Below are 21,173 nucleotides of genomic sequence, written 5' to 3'. Positions count from 1 at the left end.
ACGTGCAGCCCGATTGTATTCGACGCTGCTCGAACTAAATAGAATTGAACGCTGAGAATGAGCTTCAAATTGCGATCGCTAGAATCCGAATATCTCCACCTTTTGTTTGCGACACAGCGCCAATGCCGGACTTGAGTTGAAGGAAAAAAGGCTTGGAAATTCAGGTTTTCATCCCGTCGTCATTTTGCTGGCTCGTCCGTTTTGTCTTTCCCTCTTGCCTGGCTCGCCGATTGGAAATTCTTCTCAACACAGACACAGACAGAACAGCAAGACACACACCCTTGGCCCTGCAGTCGTGAGTAGAAAGGCTCAGTGTTGCACAGGTGAGCGCAACAGCAGCAAGCCTGCTTGATCTGTGTGTGTCACTTGCTCATCCTTCTCCACACCCCTTCTTTCTTTACTACATCCCCCTTCTCCTTTCTTTTCGTCGAAAACCATTCTTTTGTTCGACAGGATATCTTTTGGAGACCTCTACACGATTCGAACACGTCCTTAACGCGCATCACTGGAACTAGGTCGTCATCGCAATGCTTGCTCGATCTGTCGCTCAGAATGGCGCTCGCGCCGCCAGGAGCCTTGCTCTCCGAACTGGCTCCGTTCGCATGGTCACACCCGCCGTCGCTCGACGGACTCTCGTCACTTCGGCCGCTCAGAGGTCGTTCGTCATTGGCACCCAAAAGCTTTCTGCCCAGAGGTAAGTACAGTCACTCATCATGCAAGGCATTCAAACATGGCGACTGACTCTCTCATCCTGTCTCTGCCCCTTTTGGATGTGCTTTTGCTTCGCACTCAATTCTATATTGCTTCTGCTTCGACTCTGCTTTCTGCATCGCAACCATCGTAGGAGCTTCTCGACTTCATCGAGCCACAAGGAAATCGTCAAGGTGCCTCAGATGGCCGAGTCCATCACTGAAGGTACCTTGAAACAGTGGAACAAGAAGGTCGGCGACTTTGTCAATGCCGATGAGGAAGTTGCCACAATCGAGACCGACAAGATTGACGTCTCGGTCAACGCTCCCCAGTCTGGTACCATCACCGAAGTCTTTGCCAACGAGGAGGACACTGTCGAGGTCGGCAAGGACCTCTTCAAGCTTGAGCCTGGTGAGGCTCCCTCTGGCGGCGCCAGTTCCGGCGACAAGCAGTCGGAAAAGAAAGAGGAGAAGAAGGAGGAGAAGCCCAAGCAGGGGAAGAAGCCCAAGCAGGAGGAGAAGCCCAAGCAGGAGGAGAAGCCCAAGGCAGACGAGAACCAGCAGCCCGCTAAGAAGAGCAGCAGCAGCGGCGACAAGAAGCCTGCACCTTCTGCTGACCCTGAGGCACGTCCTTCGCCCGCCAACTCGACACCTCCTCCCTCGAAGCCCTCTACATCTTCGTCTTCATCCAAGTCTTCCTCCTCGTCTTCATCCTCTTCGTCATCCTCTTCGTCGACAAAACCCGCCGCTGGCAGCCGAGAGGAGAACCGTGTCAAGATGTCGCGCATGCGTCTCCGGATCGCTGAGCGCTTGAAGCAGTCGCAGAACACCGCTGCTTCGCTTACTACTTTCAACGAGATCGACATGTCCAGCCTCATGGCCTTCCGTGCACGACACAAAGACCGCATCCTGAAGGAGAAGGGTGTCAAGCTCGGTTTCATGTCGGCCTTCGCAAAGGCTTCCGCTATGGCTCTCAAGGACGTCCCTGCCGCCAACGCCAGCATTGAGGGCGCTGGTCTCGGAGACACCATCGTCTACCGCGACTTTGTCGACCTTTCGGTCGCCGTCTCGACGGACAAGGGTCTCGTTACACCTGTCGTGCGAAACCTTGAGACCATGTCGCTGATCGAAATCGAACAGGCTATCGCTGACCTCGGCAAAAAGGCGCGTGACAACAAATTGACGCTTGAAGACATGACCGGTGGTACTTTTACCATCAGCAACGGTGGTGTTTTCGGATCGCTGTTCGGTACTCCCATCTTGAACTTGCCCGGTTCGGCTATTCTGGGTATGCACGCTGTTAAGGAGAAGGCTTGGGTCGTCAACGGCAAGGTCGAGATCCGACCGATCATGGTTGTCGCTCTCACTTACGACCACCGACTGCTTGACGGTCGTGAGGCCGTTACGTTCTTGGTCAAGCTGAAGCAGTACATCGAGGACATGCCCAGTATGCTTCTCTAATTCATGCATCTCAAGATTGCGGCTAAGAAGCGCCTGTAGAAGCTCTGTCTTTCATTGTTAGTTAACTCGTATAACCATCATGCTCTGTTCCGCTTGCCTTCTCGTTGTACGAAGGGCTGTTTGTGCCAAGGCTGTGAGTCGGATCTGATCGGTCAGGGTCGATACAAGATCGGGGGTTGAGCATCAGCTTGATCTCTATGTCAACTCGTGACCCTGGAAGCTAGTTGAGAGCGACGGAAAGAAGAGATGGCGGGGCTGAGTGCATGTGCTTTTGGCTATGCGCTGCCGTGTCTAGCTGAGCCTGGAAGTCAGATGCCGAGTCAGCTCTGTACAACAGGACCATCATGGACCCAATCTGAATCGGATACAAAAGGGTATTTGTTCCGCTGATCAGCACAGATCTTCTGCTTGGTCTCAAACCCTATATGAGTAAGTTGTTGTCGATCTCGAGAGTGAGAATGAGCATAGAAGGGAGATGAGATTTTCGAAGGCGATGTCCTTGCCCGAACCCGAGACGGTGGGCCAGCTCGCCAAAGTAGGGCGTCGAGTCAAGATCTGCCAGAACTGTGTGTGCGGTGGTGTACTCGTGATTACAGTATTCTTGATCCCAGCCTGACTCACACGGCCGCACAGATGAGGATCAGTTAGACGATACAGAAACCGATACAGAAGCCATGTTAGATTTCGGATCAGTAAGGTGGCTTGCTGGCTCAAAGGCTCCCAGTCAACCAGCTGAGTGTTGAGCTGATAAAAAACGTTCGACACCGAAGGCGGTTTCTACTGCAATCCAGACCTCTCGATCACATACCAAAGGCAGTTCTCTACTGCGGTCCAGACCCCAACCATTCTGACACTAATGTGCGGCTGTCGACATTACGAAGACTTGTGTCAAGACAGACACCATCATACTATACACTAGTATAGCTTCAGCAAGTCTTTTAGGACCTTGATTGTGCTGCACTACCACTGGACGGAGTGTTCACGGCGGTTAGTCGGAACTCGTTCGAAAGCAACCTTACAATCTGTTCCAGCGAAACCGATCATAAGGCATTGCATTGAGCTTCAGACTCTTAATCAGTTGAAGGGTAATAGTTGAAAATACGCTGGAATAACCAATAGGGGGTATCAATTTTTGTGTGTTTTTAGAAACACGTGTTTCTCGATTTTGACCTGTTTTTATTTCGCACAAAAACCTTATGTAAGCTCACCCAAAATTGTAAAAAAAACACGCCTCGGGACCCGGTAAAGTGGACTCACTTTTTCATCACTCTCCAAAATGAAGTGCGGATGCACGGATGCGCATCCGCTTGCTTCACTTCATCACACTGGTGCCTCATGACATTCATTACTGTGCATCATGTCCTTCATACCTATGCATTATGTCCTTCATTACTGTGTGACAAATGAAGTGCGGATGCGCAACCGCTTGCTTGCTTGCTTGCTTGCTTGCTTGCTTCCCTCCTTCATTACTGACAATGAATTTGATAACATACGCGTTAAATCGAACCAAATGTCACCTTTGTTGCAAATGTGTTTTTTGGATGCTCCAAAATGGGGTGTTCAAAAACGGGGAAATGTCGTCAAAATTGAGAAACACGTGTTTCTAAAAACACTCGAAAATTGATACCCCCTTGAAATTCAGTTTTCTGCGGCAAGTCGAGTTAGGGGCGTGCCTGACTTTAACGTGCCTGACTTGAACTAGTTGGGCGTAGGACGTGGGCTTGTCACACGCCCGCTTTGCTCTTCCGCCTGCAAGAACGCCAGCGTCAACGCCAGCAACGAACCGTGACCCTGATTTTGTGCGACAGCACTGCATGCTCACATACACCACATATAGCTGTACACACACAAAATATTGACCTTCTCCACTTGACTTGGCTCACAGGAGTTCGGCTGAGAGATGGCTGAGAGACGGCTGAGAGACGAGCAAAGTCACAACTTGGCACAAGCTTCTTGACGTGGTGGCTTTGGTGGCTTTGGTGTGTCTGTGGGATACTGCAGCTCATTGCAGTCAGAGCGTTTGCTTTCAGGTACACTATCAACCATCCTTTTCAGCTTGAGGAGCAAGTCAGGAGGAGGAGCTACTTTGTCTCATCTTGACCAGTTCGGACCTTTTTGGATGGTCCACAGCTGAAACCTCTTGCCGACAATCCTCGCAAATTTGCTGCTCCGTCCTCTCCTCCTCCTTCTCTCGTCTTTGCTACCCAAGTCAGATCGTGGACGCCCGCGACGAGTCAGGCCCGCATCCGCCGTTGTTTGCTCTTTCTTCTCCGTTGACTACATCACCATCCGCTCGCAACCCTACCTGTTTTCGGCATCGTAGAGTGGCGCTTCCATCCCTCTGGTCTCCACTCCGACATTCAGCCCCACCCTCGCTTCGTTTGCTCCTTGCTTGCCGGCTATATGCATCAACAAAAAGCCATGTTCTGAAGCAGTAGTGGCGTAGCTACCCCCATTGTCTCGCCAGTCGTCATTCATCATGCCATTTACCGACTTGCTCAGGCGGTCGTCGCCTCAAGTGGCGCACGATGCTTCATCTTCCGCTGCTTCATCTTCCGCTGCTTCAACATCTTACCATGGATCAGCATTCACTGCCACACCATCCTCCGCCAAGCTTCGCCGATCAGCTTCGACTCGCGAGCGATTCACCTTTGGCCGTTCGTCGAAACCACGCACTTCCTTAGACACAGACAGCAACATGCTTTACCCCCTCCGCCAACTTCAGCCAAGCCCCAGCCACAACCGAGGATCGCATTACTCCACCGCTGACGATCACAGCATAGGCGAAGCGCCATTACATGCTCCATCGTCCAATCGACCTTCTGCTGCACCATTACCCTCCATCTCGCCACTTCCCCACACGCCTTCGTTGCCAAGTGCAGCAGCCTCTTCAGCTCATATCGGCACAAGCCCTCAAATCAGTCAGTACGATAGGCTGTTCTGTTTGTCTGCCCCATCTGCTTCCCTATCTCCTCGCTGTCCGACCGTTGCTCTTGTCAACTCACCACCTTCGCGACCACCTTTGGCATCATCGTCATCGACACGGTCCATCACTTCCTCGTCAGCTCATCAACCTACCCAGTCGACGACGACAAGTCAAGTAGCTCACGAGCCGATCTCGGCAGCTGCGACTACCTCAGCTTCTTTACTCAGGAGAAAAAGCACCAAGTCGCGATCTCCTTTCCCACCAGCCTCTGCGTCAACAGGAACAAACAGCACACCTCGAGACAGATCCAACATGGGCACCTCCATCTTCCGAAGGCCAAGTCTGCGTCGTCGCAACGGCTCAAGCGATTCAACCGCTACGCAGTCCGAAAAGATCCTGCAGCAAATGGCATCCATAAAACCGGCTGTCGAATCTACGGCTATCTCGGGCAACTCACTTCCTCCGATAGTATTTCCGAGCATTGATGTCGTTCCTGTGAACACTTTCGAGCCGATCAGACCCACCAGCTCTTCGACAGGTCGATTTGCAAAGTTTTTCGGACGGCGGAAGTCTGTTTCCAGCCCTGTCAATGTCTTGCCAAAACACGATCTCGACGTCAATCCTCTACCTCCGCTCAGAGATGCCACCTTTGCCGGGAACAGCAAGTCGCCTCTACTGGCTGTCATATCGGCTGGTTGGCAGGTCTCAACGCAAGAAAGTAAAGCCTTGAAGGCTGATGCTGATCTGGACAGGACAATATCTTCTCGCACCGTCGGGCCTAGCTCAGCGATGGATCAAACCAACTCACTCGAGAGTCGGCGAGGTAGCAGCCATGCCAACGCACTGTCAAGGACAAACGATAGCGAGAGCAGTAAAGTCTCGGTCTTTACCTTCCCTTCTCGTCCTTCGCTCTCTAACGACTCTGCTGCTAAGAAGGAGCATTTGGCACTCGAGCCTGCACGCGCGAGACAGGCGAAGCACTCGACAAGCCGCTCGTTTCCCTTGACCTCGATGCCCATGTCGGGCCCAATTCCCATTTCGACCTCTCCTGATCCAACTGACCCTTCGGCAACAACGAATATCCAGCGTCGTCCCAGTCAGATTGGCCGAAGCCTCAGCCATCGCAAGAGCAGCAAGAGTCTTTCCATGATTGGATCCATGTTCGCTAGCAGCTCGCATTCCTTCTCTGCCGCTGACTCGCCAGCGCTTCCGCAATCAGCTTCCACGCTCAGCCAGATGTATCCTGCCTACAGGCGTCATAAGAGCGTAGCAGCAGCGGCCAATTCATCGACCTCGAATCATTCACGAAGACCTTCCTTACGTGCACGACTCAAGTTTGGCCGCAACAACACCGACGCAAGTTCCCAAAGGCCTTCCACACCTGAGATCGAGAGCTGGAAACAGAGAGCCACTCAACCGATCGGCATCGCCTCTCCCGCCCAAAACGAGCGAATGTCACTAGCCAGCATGGATGGATCCTCCCGACCCAAGCCTGCTGAGATGCCCGTCAAGATTGTCCGCTCCAAGAGCCAGATCCGACGCAAGCCTGCTCCCGAGGTCAAGCAGGAAGAGATTGATAGCAGTTCAAGCACTCCTGTCTACGGTCGGACGTTCAGGGCGCTCGAGGTCGACCATGACGCGGGTTCACCGTTGGGCGCAAGGCTCGCTTCTTCGCCAGCAACTCAACCTGCAGTGTTGGCCGACTCGATCTCGGATGTCGAGACAAGCCCCAATCTTGTCGCTCGTCGAATCGTGCCTGCTCTGAGCAATGTTGCACATCAGCAAACAAAGCGCGAGCAGCGAGAAGAGAGAGCTGTGCAGGGTCTGGGCCTTCTCGGGGCGTCAACTGCCCCTGCGGACGCTGCTGATACTTCGGTGCCGAGCATCAACATCCGTCCCAGTACACCTACCACAGCTGCCGACAAGCCTAACTCGAGCATCAATGCCGCACACCAGAACCTTGCTCCTAGTGCCTTGCCTTCTTTGAAGGGCAAGCGTCTGTCATCCGGCGTGCACAGCATCGCAGACACGTCTCTGTCAGTTGAACGTCCATGGTCACTCATCAGCGCTGGTGAAGCCGATACCCCATTGCTCAAGCTTCGAAAGCTGGTCGTCAACACCGACGCTTCCGACGATGACAGCCGCGACGGTGATGATGCCACCGAAAGACTCTTCTTCCGCCCTCTCAACAGTGCGGGCAGACCACTCGACGACGAGGACGGCGCTCCGATCGAGAGGATGACGGACAGCTCTGACAAGAGGGAGGCGGCAGCCAAGAGCGACTCAGAACAGCTCCGGTCGACCTCGCAAGCTACTACACGCTCCGACACTAAGCACGAGTTCGCATCCATCCACTCTTCGGGCTCAAGCACCATTCGTGCGGCACGTGGCGTTGCAGCCCAGCCCAGTATCTCAGGGTTGTCTGCTGCATCGGGGGCATTGTCTGATGCCTCGCAGGCTTTCACCATTCGCATGCGCAACGTGCCTGCTAGCTTGGTTGCTGAAAGCGATGCAAACTCAGTCGGGCTCCTCCCTGCCCAGAGCCCAGCTGCTTCTCAACACTCATTCCGCACTCGACAGCACCGATGGGAGGGCTCGACAGGGCCCAACTTCAGTCAAACGACCGTCCAACAGGCCAAGAGAGCGAGCACCGCCTCTCGCATGACAGCACGAAGCAGTGACCTCTGGAGCGAGAGTCGTCAGTCCGAGGATGCCTTGAGCGCGCTCGGAGCTGAAGTTGGTCAGGCAAGACGTGCAGAGGTCGTTGCGCTCGGCAAAGGCAGAGTCAAGGACTGGGTTGGTAACGGTGGTGCCGATCGATCGCTGCCGATGGCTGAGGCTCCTACACTTTCTCGCAGCAACACGCTGCGAAAGAAGTCGCAGGCCAATGTTGTAGCTGCCGACTTTAACTATGTTCGCGTCGATGAAAGAGAGGCACAGCGTCAGAAAGCTCTCAACGAAGATCTCAGTCGAAGGCTGCAATTGTTGTCTGATGCCCAAGTTGGGTCGGCTGCAGCAGAGAGGGAGATTCGCGACATGCCCGATGAAGAGTCTCTAGCTGCGTCGCCTTGCAATCACCAAGGCTGCTCTGCACCCGTGCCGCGCTTTGTCAGACTGTCTGCTTTTCATGATAGGAAGCTGCTTGGTGACGTGGACCAAACGACTTCGCAGAACGCAGCCCCAGTAACAGTAACAAGCCAACTGGCGGAAGAGGCCATCCGTCTCGGCCGTGCACCATCGAAGCGCGTCCGCCGGAATGTCAGCGAGACAAAGAGCGCCGGTGAAGCGGTCATGGTGATGCGCGATGCGGCCAATATGCTTCCTCGTTCTTCAGGCAACTCGAGCGTTGTAGCTGCTCGTCATCGACGTCGTTCTACTTCGCTGTCGTCCCGGAAAGCTTGGAGCTCGATGGATATGATGAACCCGACTTTGGTCCCTGCTTTGCCCACGGCTCCTCTGCTTCACGTGCAGGATGGGCAGCCTGCTAGTGACAAGGGTGCAGACGTTGAGACTGCTCACGTCGAGGATGGCAGCAAGCAGCACTCAAAGCAACGGTCATTCGCGACATCGGAAGAAGCAGCGCAGGCCAAGCGCCAGGAGCTGTTGGAGCGGGAAAAGCGCCTTGCCGAAAAGGAAGCCAGACGTCAACTGCAGTTTCAGGAGAAGTACGCCAAAAAGAAGCAGAGTGATCCATTGCTTGCTGCACGATTGGCGCTTGCAGGTCTCCAAACGCCCATGGAAGCTGTGCCAAAGCTTCAGGGCGAGAGCTTGGCCCAGTCAGCTGCTGCTTCGAGATCGTCCTTGTGTGGCGGTAGTGGCTTGCAAGTGCCCGAGATTGCGGGTGGGCGAGCTTCAGCAACTGGTTCTCCGGCCTTGCTTTCGGTCATAGCCTCGCCCATGGGTCGCAAGAACTCGAACGCAGGCAGCGTCATGTCTTTCCACACTGCGATGGACGTGGCAACTGGCGACAGTCAGGCTGTGTCTGGCTCGAGTTCTGCGAAGGTCTTGCAGACTGAGCCGACGGCAGAGACATCCTTAAGCTCTAAGGGCAGTGCGGAGGTGCGACCAGACACATCATACAGCATTGCCTCCTCGCTCGCGGTTGACTTTGAGTTTCCCGTCCCACCTCAACGGATGAAGGAGCAAGTCTCGAAAGACGGCACGCTTCTCAGTCGGGCCGGTCTGCAGGAATCGTCTGCGCAACAAAAGGGGCGAGAAGGTCGACACTACCTACCCAAATCAGCCAAGGCACCACTCACACCTCATCGCGATTCGTCTCTGCGTCATCGCAACGACCACAGATCGAAGCACAACTCGCACGTATCGACTCTTTTTCCTAACGGAGTTGAGATGGCAGCGTCAGAAACGATGCCCAAGCTGGCAGCAGTGTCACCATTAGACTCGGTGAAGCAATCTGGCGCACTGCGCAGATCGAGGTCGGTTGGATACAACAATCGCGATTTGCGTTGGTTGACACGCGAGGAGATGATGCTAGACACCACGGCTCATGCTAGCCCGCAAGAGTGGGACAACAGGGCCACTTGGGCGAACGGCTTGGGTATTCAGATGGATGAGACAGTCAGTGGCGGGAGGAAATATTCGAAGGCTAGTGGCGTGCCCCGCCATGTTATCCTCGCGTAAAGATGGAGCGAATCGGGCTCATAGCTGTAACTGTATCATTCTTTGTATTCTATGCTGGATCATTACGAATGTTGAAAGGCGCGATAAGAGGCAAGTTGGTTCCTCCTTGTTGGTCTCAGAATCAAAATCACGACTCGCGTACGTGTCTTGCTAACTTACTTCAAAATCGAATCGATCTGAGGCACTTGAACCCCTCGCCTAGCTTTTCCCACGCCGGACAACAAAGAAATGAAATTCTCGAAAAGGAAAAAAGAAATGATTTGAAAGTTATGCACCGGTTGTAGCTCAAGACTTTGAAATAGGAGCAAGTGGCATTAGAAACTAAATAGAAATTGGAGCTTATTTCCAAAAGCATGCCGGTCAGTCGCTTTGTGCAGGGGCAATATTTGACTGTCAGCGACACGTAAAACACTGACTGAAAAGGTGCCCAGGGTTCCTTGTTTTCTCAGACACTCACATTCTGTGCGAGAGGATTCGCTCGCTTGGTTGCTCACTTTTGCTGCTTGATTGACTCGCTAAGTAACCACAAGGATCTGCGACATTCAGAGCCTCGCCATCCGAAGCTACCGAACGTCGTCTCAAATCGCTGCTGCAACTCTCTGCAAGCGCGTGTTGCTGCGCGTGTTGCTGCGCGTGCGTGTCTGTCTGCATTCCTTACGCTTCCCTCTCCTTACGCTTCCCTCTCCTTATGCCTCCTTATGCCTCGCTCTCCTCATTTCTCTCACCGTTCCCACTTTTTCTTTTTTTTTTTTTTTTGGCACCAGCTCCCCTTTCTTCCTCGCTTTGCCCTCCTCCGTCTCCTCTCTCATCGCCAACCATCCCCTTCCCCCAAAGGCGGCGACACCATCATCGTCTCCTCTTCTTTCTCGTATCCTATTCGGCTCCCCATTCGGCTCCCCATTCGGTTTCTCGTTCTGCATTCACTTTTGCTTAGCTTCATCTCAAGCTCGGTCTTCACCTTCCGTCATCGCTCAGCCTCACTTGCACCCACCAACGCCACGACCGACAAAACTAACAACCACTTCATAACAGTCACCGCGATCGACCTTTGGAACCCACTCAGCTCGTCCTTAATAATAGCCATACAACGCAGGCCCCCTCTGTGAGGTTAAGCTCTGCTTCGTCTGCCACCGTCCCTCTTTTGCTGGTCAAAACAGCAAGACATTTGCCCTTCGCACCACCACCATTGACCATCCTTGCTGCTGGCAGCATCGAGACCATTTTAGATCCTCTACAACGGCAACAACTCTCACCTCGTCACTGCTCTTGCAATCAACATCACTTCGGCATTGGCGCTTCAAGGCAAGACAGCAGTTGTTCTTCACACCCTTCCATCACGGCTGGCATCTCATTGCAACCACTTTACAACGACGATATGTCATCATCATCCACAACCCATATGGCATCTGATCGCGGCGAGCAGATTCTCTCGGCCAAAAAGAAACTCCAGAAGTATCGCGCAAAGCAAGCTCTCATGGCTCAGAAGCGCTCCTCGACATCCTCCTCTCACGCTCGGTCCGATTCTGGTGCTCGTTCCACAGATGTTCCTCCCACGACAGCCGTAGCGGCTGCTCTCTCCAATCAGATTGTCTCCCAGGCGCCCACCTCTTCTGTGCCTACTGCCAGTGCATCCACATCACACGCTCGTACTGCATCGCGATCCGCTCACGGCCGTGGCCACTCTCGTGCTGGCTCCATTTCCATCACACCTGATCCATTGTTCGCGCAAGCGCAGGCAATCGCAACTAGCCCTGCCCCAACATCATCCTCCGTGCCTGGACGACCCGCTTCGATCGTCGCCCCAAATGCTAGTCGCATGCATTCTCGCACACACTCCCGCAACTTCTCCCTCTCGCGTCCCGTCAGCATTTCCATGCTCGGCGCAAAGAAGAAAGAGCCCGTCGTGCTCGCCATCGAGCATCGTGCCGAGACCGACATCCCCAAAGTTTCAAACGCACAACGTCGATCGCAGCAGTTCCTCGACTCTTCCATCCTTTTCGGTGGGTCCGTATCTTCGAGTCTGCGACCGAGCTCGGCCTCTACCGACCGCTTTAGCAACCTCAGCCCCGTCTCTCCAGCGCTCTTTGATCGACCTGCATCCCAGAGCATGGCTGCCCCTTCCCCCTCAGCCTCAGCAGCAAATCTGCCTCACTCTCGCCGTCTCAGCCGACATGCCCGCACTCCTAGCGTTGCCACCAAACGTGAGAGCATGGAGATCATGGGCGGTGTTGGTGCCGCCGGCCTTGGACTCGACATGACCAACACACCTACTTCTTTGCAGTCTATGGGATCATCACGACGTCACAGCTCGCGCATGTCGAATCTGCCATCGGCTAGCTTGCTCTTCGCCTCTGCTGTACCAAGCTCTGCCAATAGCAATAGCAACCACGATGCCCGGGTGAGCGGCCAGCAATGGGATTGGAGGAAAGCCATTGCTGATGCTGCTGAGGAAGCCGAGGAGGGTGCACAGGGGCGTCTCTCTGCACTTGACAAACTCGAAGGTCGCACATCACCTGCGCGTTCAACCCCGGCTGACTGCGCGCCCTCTTCTGCAGGTGCCGGCTCGCGTGCTTCTCGACGTCTCTCTGGACACACGAGGACGGAAAGCATTCAGATCCCCAACTTGGAAGAGATCCACCAAAACGAGATCAACGAGCAAAGAGCCAGCTGGAATGCTGCTCACACTCTTGATGCTGCCCTCAATGGCTCTGGCCCTGTGCCCAACTCTGCTCCGGTTACTTCCAGCCGCCGTGAGAGCTGGGGCCGCAGTCTCGTTCCTCCTTCCACCTCATCGTTTCTTTCTGCCGGCTTCTCTTCCCCTGCACTGCCCAGTGCTTACCATTCGAGCCCAGGACGACCGGACTCGATCATTCTCCGCCCCGAATCACCACAACCCGAGGGACTCGGCACCCTTATGGAGGAGGAAGAGGAGGAAGATGCTTCATCGCCCACTCGCGAGCGTCAGAGCATGGACATGCTCGCTGATGGCAGCCTCACAGCAGAGCAAGAGGCTACTAAGCAACGCCGCCAGATGGAGGATGAAATTGTCAAGCGCAATCGACGAGCTAGTCTGGCACCAAAGCCCCTCAAGCTAAAGTCTCGTCCGCCTAGTCTCTACTTGACGCCATCCCAGCGTACCGGGCTTGTCAGCAGTCCTTCGATGCCTAACTCCAACCTTTCGCCACTTATGCCACCGTCTATCTCGGACGAGGTCACACCGAAGGCTTCGACTGCGGCTTTGCCTGAGGCTGCCAAGGGGGAGGAGACAACAGTTGGCATGCCTAGTCGCAGCACTACCTGTCCGGACTTGTCGACGATTGCTGCTGCCGAAGTTGAGCAGAAACCCGCTGTTGCCGAAGTGGAGGCCCAAGGTACGCAGGATGCCACGAGCTTCGAGGCTACAGAGGTCAACGCCGAAGAGAAGGCCAACGAAGAGCAGCGACAGCTGATGGAGCTGCAGCAGCAGATCCTTCGTGCTCACCGCAACTCGGTCATCGCTCCCATCCCCACACCTGTTTCCGCCGACTCCACTTCTGCTTCCTCAGGATCAGCCTCTTCCCGCCAAGGCATGCGCACTTTGCGTCTCGGCAGCCAAGCCAACCTCACCTCTATCATGGAGGCTGGTTCTGCCGGCAATTCGACCACTTCCGGCAGCGTCAATGGCTCCATCACCACCACTCCCGCCCAGCGCCGTCGCAGTCTCATCATGGGACCTCTCTCTGCAGCTCCCCTTGGAGGTTCCTCTTCGCGTGACAGTGACCATGTCAACGCTTTCGGCGGCTCGTCTGCTTCCAGCCGCGCTGCACGCCGCTCATCGATCATCTACAAGCCATCTACAGCCTCAGTTCCCGAGGCCCCATCGTCGCCTTCCGCATCTGACTCCATCGCTAGCCTTGGCGGTGTTCCGCTTGCTGTGCACGACGAGCTCAAGGCTAAGGCCAACTGCGATGCAGCGCTGCTCGAGTCCACCAAGAGGCAAGTCGAGATGCTCGAGCGTGAGCTTGCCAACGAGACCGAGCGCAGTGCTCGAGAAAAGGCCGAACTCGAACAATGGAACTTAGACAAGGAGGAACATCTCTTTGATAGAGCTCAGCGAGCAGAGACTGCAGCTCGTCAAGCCCAGGACGCGTTGGACGCCATGCGTGCCGAGTTTGAACAGACGAAGGAGCAATTGGAGGATCTGCAAGCTGAACGAGAGGTGTTGAAAGATGATATCGAGGGTTGGCGCTCGAGGTGTCAGGATCTGGAGAAGACTTTGCGAACAGAGAAGTTCAAGTCGGATGAGAACAGGAAACTTCGCGCTGCAGCAAGATTGCGTATCAAGCAACTTACCGATGCTATCGAGCAAGGAGCTGGTGCTGTGCCTACTGACGAGCTTAAAGTCCTCTCTGCGTTGGAGCAGTCCCAACTTGATTTGACTCACATGTTGAGGAGTCCCAACCTTGGTGCTGTCAGCCCTAGTCTAGGCGTTGCTTCCTCGCCCAGCCTTGGACACGAGGACGCTCCGCCGCAGATTACGCAGTTGCTCGCGCAAATGCGTCAGCAGATCTTCAATCTTGCAGGTAGCCTTGAGCACGAGCGCAAGCAACATGTTCACGCCAAGGAGGAGATCGCGCGTTTGCAGCAGCAGCAGCCGTCAACACAGCCTCCTAGCGAGGAAAAAGCTTCCGCAGCCACGGAGGAGCACAGCTTCGACTTTGCTGATGAGAGTCGAGACGATGGCGGAATGTCAAACTCGGAATCATTCAGCAGCAGCGTTCGACGATCCAGCGGTCTTCTCGGTAAAAACAAACGCCACGTCTTTGCCTACGATTCGTCCATGGGCAGCTTTGGTCAATCTCTGAGCAGTGCTTCGCTTTCGATGCACACCGACGAAACGGCGCACACCGACAACGATTCGGACATGTCTGATTCTTTCTTCACCAAGCTGCCTTCCTCTTCGGAAAGTGAGCTGGTGGGGTTGGGAATGGGCAGCCTTCAAACTCTGGACGAGATCGAGGAAGTCTCTGAGGTGTCCGAGAGCGTCGAAGGTAGCAACGGTACCCTGGGTGCGAGTGTAGACAAAGGAGCTGCCAGTCCAGCCTGGATCGATGTCGAAGCGAGTGCAGTCAGGCCTAGCTTGGATATGAGCGAGTCGAGCTTCGGTGCGACGTATCAGGATGCTGAAAATGCTCCCCCTACTCCCGATCTCTTCCGATCTAACGAGACCGCAACTCGGTTCGCCAACCCGAATGAGTACAGCAATCAACCCTCGTCTTGCTCCAGTTCCGGCTCAGGCGATAGTCACGCGACTCCCGCCACTCCACCTTTGCAACACGACGAGCGTACTCCTCCATCCCCCCGACCAGAGTTCCACCGCGAATGGAGCTTCGAATGGGGTAAATCTCGTTCTCGTAAGCTGCACAGCACCTCAGAAGGCGTAGAAGACTTCTTCGGGATCCTGAACGAAGACGTTCTCCCGCCTCTGAGCAACTCGGAAGAGCCTTTGGACTTGCCTCCCATCATTGTGCAGGGCAATGGCCTTCTACCAACCGCAAAGATCAACAAAGACGGCAAGCCCATCAGCACCACCACTTCTGGTATGAGGGCTGCTAGTATCTTTGGTGGCAAACGACCACCTGTTGCACGCTCAGCATATCTTCGAGAGAGTTTCGATTCCACTCACCCTAACTCACAATCTTCTGTACTGCAAGACGCGTTCAGAGGACACGAATCGCAGCTGTCCTCTGCGTCAAGTCTCGCTGCCATTGGTTCGAGGGCGCTGAGCAGGATGAGTCTGCAGGGAATCACAGGCGCATTCTCGGGCCTGAGCGGGTACTTGACAAGTCAGCACGGTGCCGCTTCAGTCGCAGTAGGAGCTGCTAAGATGTGCAACACTACCTCATCGAGCGCGTTAGAAGGTGGCTTGAATTGGGCTACTCAACGACACACATTTGAAGAAGAGGATGAGGAAAAAGCCTTCGACGTCAGGAAGGCTAGGTTTGACATCGAAGGTGGAATGATGGTGAACTACGGTAGCAAGCAGCAGCTCTCGTGGAGCTCCGGATCTTCTTCGCTAAAGCAGCAGGTGGGGCAGCAGGCTGGTCTGACAAGGAGGTATGTTAAGAAAGCTTCTGTTCAGCCACCCAAAGCTACTCCTATTTGGTTGTTGGATTTCACTAAGAGTACTCAGGTTGCGAATACGCCTGTGTTCACTCTCTGATTCACTGCTTCAGAGCATATTTGTTAAGGAAACACGGTCGGGTCAAGATAGCAAGCGGTAAATCGTTGGCATTTCATGAGGACTAAGCACAGTAATGTCAAGAGTATATATGCTTCTATGGTCAGTATGTGAAGGTGAGGTGCCACGTATGACTACATGCTTGTTAAATGTGTTGAGAAACACAGCAGGTTCGAGATAGCGAGCAGTCAAAATCGTTACTTTGTAAGGCTAAGTACAAGGTGATAGTGTGAACTATATATGCTTCTACGTCGGTCTGTGTGTGTGAATGGATGACGTAGCATGTGTGACTGCATGCTGTTGTTGAGTGGGATGGAGAGTGTTGGTGGGTGGCGTTGTGGCATTGAGCATTGGTGGGAGTTGACAGGTGGCGACGTGGAGCGAGGTTTGTGGGAAAACAGTAAATGACTAAGCAGTCATGCATTTTTACTCTCCTCCTTGCAAACTGAGTGGTGTGAGGAGTCGAGGTTGGCCATGCCAAGGCATTGTTGAGTGCACTTAAGCAAATGTTGTGATACCAGTTTCATGAGGTAGTCTGCAATGTTGTCATCTGTTTGAATGTATTGCATTGCTATGTTGCCCTCTAATACATGGTGTCAGATGAGGTGGTACTTCATGTCAATATGCTTTAGCTTTGAGTGAAGAGCTTGGTCCTTTGCAACCTGAATACATCCTGTATTGTCTGTGAGGATTACCAGTGTGTGGTCCCCAAAGCCGAGGCCCCACAGCAGATGTCAGTGGAAGAGGGCTTCACATGCTGCTGCCAAGCTAGCAACATACTTGGCTTCAACTGCTGAGTTTGACATGCACTTCTGAACATGTGAATTCCAGGTCACCAAACTGCCAAAAACCTTAACCACCAAGCCAGATGTGCTCCACCAGTTGGTATTGGGGTCAGAGGCCCAATTTGCATCTGTGTATGCTGTGATAACCAGTTTGTCTTTCCCTTTGCCTCCAAGCTGCAAGACCTTGTCACATGTCTGGTTGAGGTACTTCATGACTCAGAGGGCCACTTGCATCACACTCTCAGTCAGCTTGGACATGTGTCATGCAAGGGTGTTGACAGCGAAGGAGAGATCCAGTCAAATGGTGGTTGCTACCCATAACAGTTTGCCAACAAGGATTGGATATTGAGTCTTGATGTCACCATCACTCATGTAGTCTGGAGGTGGTGTTGGGGGGTGTGAACCATGGGCATCCATGTTTTCTCTTGCAGTGGGATCCACTCTTCGATGATCTCTCTGATGTATCCTCATTGGTCTAAATTGATAGTCCTTTTTGCTCGATCCCAGGTGATCTTTATCTTGAGGAATTCTGTTGCTGGACTGTTGTCTGTGATTTTCCACTTCCTGACAATCACCTCTTTGATGTGGTCAACCTGGGTCTTGTGCAGGGAGATAATGAGCATATCATTGATGTATACTGCAATGATTGCTTGTGTTTCACCTGAGCCCCACAAGTACATGCATGGGACATTGGGGAGTGGGAAGAAGCCCAGGCATCGTAGATGTGTGTCCAGCGCTTGATTCCATTCTCTACCTGATTGCTTGAGTCCATATGTCAGGGGTCACGCACCTGAAACCTGAGATCTGTGGTAGTATTGATACTATTACTGATTCTGTCGAGTTATGCAACAGTGCTAATGGTATTTCGATTCCTAGTGGAATATGTGACAGAGCCATCTCTGTCACTTTTCTCATTGGAATCTGTAGTTGTATTGACATTATGACAGATTTTGACTGACCACTGTGGACACTCCATCCAGAGGTAGCTTGGCACAATCAAAATACAATATGACTCTAAGTGAACTTGATGTTGACACCAATGGTCTGGTGTGAGTATGGATTGATGACGTCGACACGAGTGCCCAGTGTGTCAACTAACGCTTGAGGTGATCCCCGGACCACAGTGGATGACTGCCTTTGGTTCTATCATTATCTGGACTGCAGGTTTACTATGAACCACCTTTGGATGTCAGTGTGCAGTGATACAACACATGCACTACATTGAGAAGCAATCTATTGATTACTACTTGCTGACTGGAACTAATGTATACTTGTGCTTAAAGTGATAATTAGTTTATATGGTGTAGAGTGGATGGGGATCCACTCAACCATTTGTGATGAGAAGGTATGGTTTTATACCTCTTTGCAGTGTCGCCAGCAACACTGCTCCTGCTCTCTCTCCAGAGAGTACCTTCTGTGTTGAGTACTATACAGGAGTCTTCAATAAGACTCCTCCTCCTCCTTGAACTATCCTGTCTGTCCTTCCCAAGCTGTGTTGACTCCATTGGCACTGCTCCTCCTCCTCATGTCCTTCTCACCAGTGTCCTTTACACTGCTCTCCTTCCTTTGACCAGCAACAGTCCTCCTTTACCCTTATCATGTGTGCCCCTGAGTGGTAACCAATCACATGCTGCTGAGCTTGGTCCCCCTCTTGGCAAGGCTTGGTCCTTGGCCTGGTGGAGCTTGGTCCCCTCTGCATGTGAGCTTAGCCCCAGCCTGCATGCAAATCATTGTATGGATGTCCTTGTCACTGATCTCCATGGAATCTGCCATATGATCATGCTTGCTACAGATTTTGCTGGAAATCATGATAATGACTTTGTTTGTGCAGGATTCGATGAGATCTGTCATAGAACTGTGTCTATTACCAATCTTGCTGAATTCTTCTGGAAATCCCATGATCTGCCCGATTCCTCAATTCCTGCACTACCTTCATATGAACTTCGGTCTTCCTTCGCCCTGCACACCCAGGCCTATGACATTACCCCCCTCTTAAGAGCCAAGCTCCATTGAGGCAGGTACTGGGTCATGTCTCCCTTCACCATCACCCATCCATGTCCTCGCCACCCAACCCAGTGCACAACATGGTCTCTTCACGATATCGAACCTGCTCGCAGGATGCCATGAGTGCACCCTCCTCCGAAGGGACTACAGCTCCTACAAGGCATCATCAGATTGTGGTCTGGCTTCATCATTGTGAGGTGTCAGCTTCTGCAGCCAAACCTCCCCCTCCTCCTCCAGCAGCCGATCCTCTGGCTTCTCCGGTGGCTCGGTCACCACTGGAACCTCTTTTCCTGGGGATGGATGATGACATCGTCGTCCCCAGTCCCCTTCCCTCCCCCTTCTTGGCCAGCGCTGCCCAATCTCTCATGGGGAATGATTATTCTCTGGCTTCTCCGGAGATTGACCTGTATGAAGTGGACACAAGGTGTCCTGCTGTGGAGATGATGACCCCGGAGCATCAGGCAGTGTGGGAGGCTGAGCTGGCTCGCTCTGCCACTCCTCCTCCTATGGCCGACAAGGTCATCGATGCAGTCCTGGATGCCCATCATCCAAGTACACCTGTCTACCAGCTGGAGGTCCAGCCTTTGACCCCTCCTCCTTGCTGGGTAGAGCATCAGACTCCTCCCCTTCCCCCTCCCAATCAACACCTTCCGACAAATGGAGAGATCGCCAGATGGTCTGAGAGGTTCTTTGTGGCCGAGCTCATGGCTTGGTTTGCTGACCAGTACTTTCCTTTGGACTGGGATGTGCCCGCTGGCTCCTTGCCCAAGTGTTGTCTACACCAGTTGGTCATGCTGTGCCTCACCAAGGGTTGCATGCCCTGGCCCAGTTGGCAGTGCCATTGGTGCTTCAACCTGGGTACTCCATAAGTTCCTTTTCCTCATGCTCTTCCTATTCTTCCAATGCTAACACTTCTTCTGCCTTTCTCAGTTGTTTTGCTTCCACCTTCACCAACCCTTTTGGTGAGTGCAACAGGATTCCTCGTGCCTGTACCCATTGCTATCTAGCTGGCTTGGGACATTGCAAGCATACCATTCCTGCTCATCTGGGCATGGAGTACCCTGGTGATGGGACTCCCAGCATGCAGCAGTGGGGCTTGCATCAGGCTGAGTGAGCTCACCTGACTGTGGCTGATGGCGATGGCCCTGGTCTTGTTTGTTCCCAGGAATGGACAATTGACCCAGTCATGACTCAAGACTGGGTGACAGTGATGTGCATGGTTTGGCACCTCTGCTGCCAAGACTTGGTAAGTTCACTCCTTTGTATGCTCCAGTCCTATGTTGAGCATCATGACCATTTGTTTTCTGAGCACCAACCCCATGAGTCCATGATGGAATCTGGTGGTCCTCCAGACCCCATCAACTCATGGGTGGAGCCTACAGTCGACGAGCAGTGGACTTGTGTGGCCCTTGCCACTCCTTCCATCCCCTCTGGCTATGTCAACATATAGTGACATAGTTGCAATCCAAATGTAGTTTCCCTGTGATCACTCTGAGCCTGTGTCCTGACCCTTGTGTGATCACCCATGACCTCATTCCATTGGTTACTTCATTCCTGGTTTCTCATGTGAGTGAGAAAGGCCACCACTTCCTGCTTTTGTTGTGAAAAACTGTCATACTGCTACTTCAACTACTGATTTCCGTGAAATCTGTAATAGTGCCTCTACTCTCACAGATTTCGCTCAAATCTGTTCCAACTCCCTCCTTACCACTTTCACCTCTTCCTCATGTTTGTTAGTTTCATCCCCCCACCAAAACCTCATACTCCCAGATGAGGTCAGGACAGTTGAGATTTGACAATGGTTCCCAAGAGGTGGCCTCCTCTGGGTACCCACTCCATAGCACTTAGTATTCAGCCATCCTGTTGTTTGAACACTTGCCTACAATTGCTTCGACTTCAAAGTCAAGGTCTTCATCTGGTAGCAATGGTACAATTGGCTGGGTCAATCATTGTGGAATGGAGCTGTTCTTTGCTGGTTCAAGCAAAGATACATGAAACACATTGTGAACTCTGAGGTTCACTGGCAATGTGATTCTATAGGCTCATTGGCCCACCCTTTCTTGTACTGGATAAGGTCCTGCAAACCTGGTGTCCAGCTTTGGTGTGGGTCGCCTGGTCTTCCAATTCTTGCAATTGATGTAGACCATGTTGCCAACCTTGAATTCTATGTCCTTGTGTCTCCAGTTATAATGATTGACTGTACAATGCTGTGCTTCCCTGATCTGTTCTTGAAGGTACTTGCAGTGCTCTTTACCATCAAGCAAGTACTCAGAACATTTGGGATCATTTACTCCTAGGTGTTGAGGAATGTCAGGATGGGCTTTCAGGTTTCATCCATAACATGCAAAGAATGGTGAGACACCAATGCTATTGTGGACTGTGTTGTTGTACACAAATGCTGCAGTGTCAAGCAGGTTGGCCCAGTCATTCTGTTCATAGTTGCAATA

At 53.0% G+C, this 21,173-nt stretch overlaps 4 protein-coding genes across 4 annotated transcripts; all 4 read left to right on the top strand.

The window, feature by feature from the left end:
• Window positions 1-527: 527 nt before the first annotated feature.
• UHO2_02937 (putative KGD2 - dihydrolipoyl transsuccinylase component of the alpha-ketoglutarate dehydrogenase complex) lies at window positions 528-2,150 on the top strand (the record flags this gene model as incomplete). Its single annotated transcript, XM_041555725.1, has 2 exons — window positions 528-694; window positions 845-2,150. The coding sequence occupies 2 exons, from the start codon at window positions 528-530 to the stop codon at window positions 2,148-2,150; spliced, it is 1,473 nt and encodes a 490-aa protein (XP_041411659.1).
• Window positions 2,151-4,629: 2,479 nt separating this feature from the next.
• UHO2_02936 (uncharacterized protein) lies at window positions 4,630-9,717 on the top strand (the record flags this gene model as incomplete). The annotated part of the gene is made up of 1 exon (XM_041555724.1): window positions 4,630-9,717. The coding sequence occupies one exon, from the start codon at window positions 4,630-4,632 to the stop codon at window positions 9,715-9,717; it is 5,088 nt and encodes a 1,695-aa protein (XP_041411658.1).
• Window positions 9,718-11,092: 1,375 nt separating this feature from the next.
• On the top strand, window positions 11,093-15,919 carry UHO2_02935 (uncharacterized protein; the record flags this gene model as incomplete). Its single annotated transcript, XM_041555723.1, has 1 exon — window positions 11,093-15,919. One exon carries the CDS (start codon window positions 11,093-11,095, stop codon window positions 15,917-15,919), a length of 4,827 nt encoding a protein of 1,608 aa, XP_041411657.1.
• A 2,857-nt stretch (window positions 15,920-18,776) lies between these two features.
• Window positions 18,777-19,595, top strand: UHO2_02934 (Mig1 protein, induced during biotrophic phase; the record flags this gene model as incomplete). Its single annotated transcript, XM_041555722.1, has 1 exon — window positions 18,777-19,595. The coding sequence occupies one exon, from the start codon at window positions 18,777-18,779 to the stop codon at window positions 19,593-19,595; it is 819 nt and encodes a 272-aa protein (XP_041411656.1).
• Between the last annotated feature and the right edge of the window lie 1,578 nt (window positions 19,596-21,173).

Source organism: Ustilago hordei, assembly GCF_900519145.1.
Source record: "Ustilago hordei strain Uho2 genome assembly, contig: UHO2_contig_04, whole genome shotgun sequence".
Classification (NCBI taxonomy): Eukaryota; Fungi; Basidiomycota; class Ustilaginomycetes; order Ustilaginales; family Ustilaginaceae; genus Ustilago; species Ustilago hordei.
The sequence above is the reverse complement of the archived record's forward strand: the minus strand, read 5'-3'. Positions and strand labels throughout refer to the sequence as shown.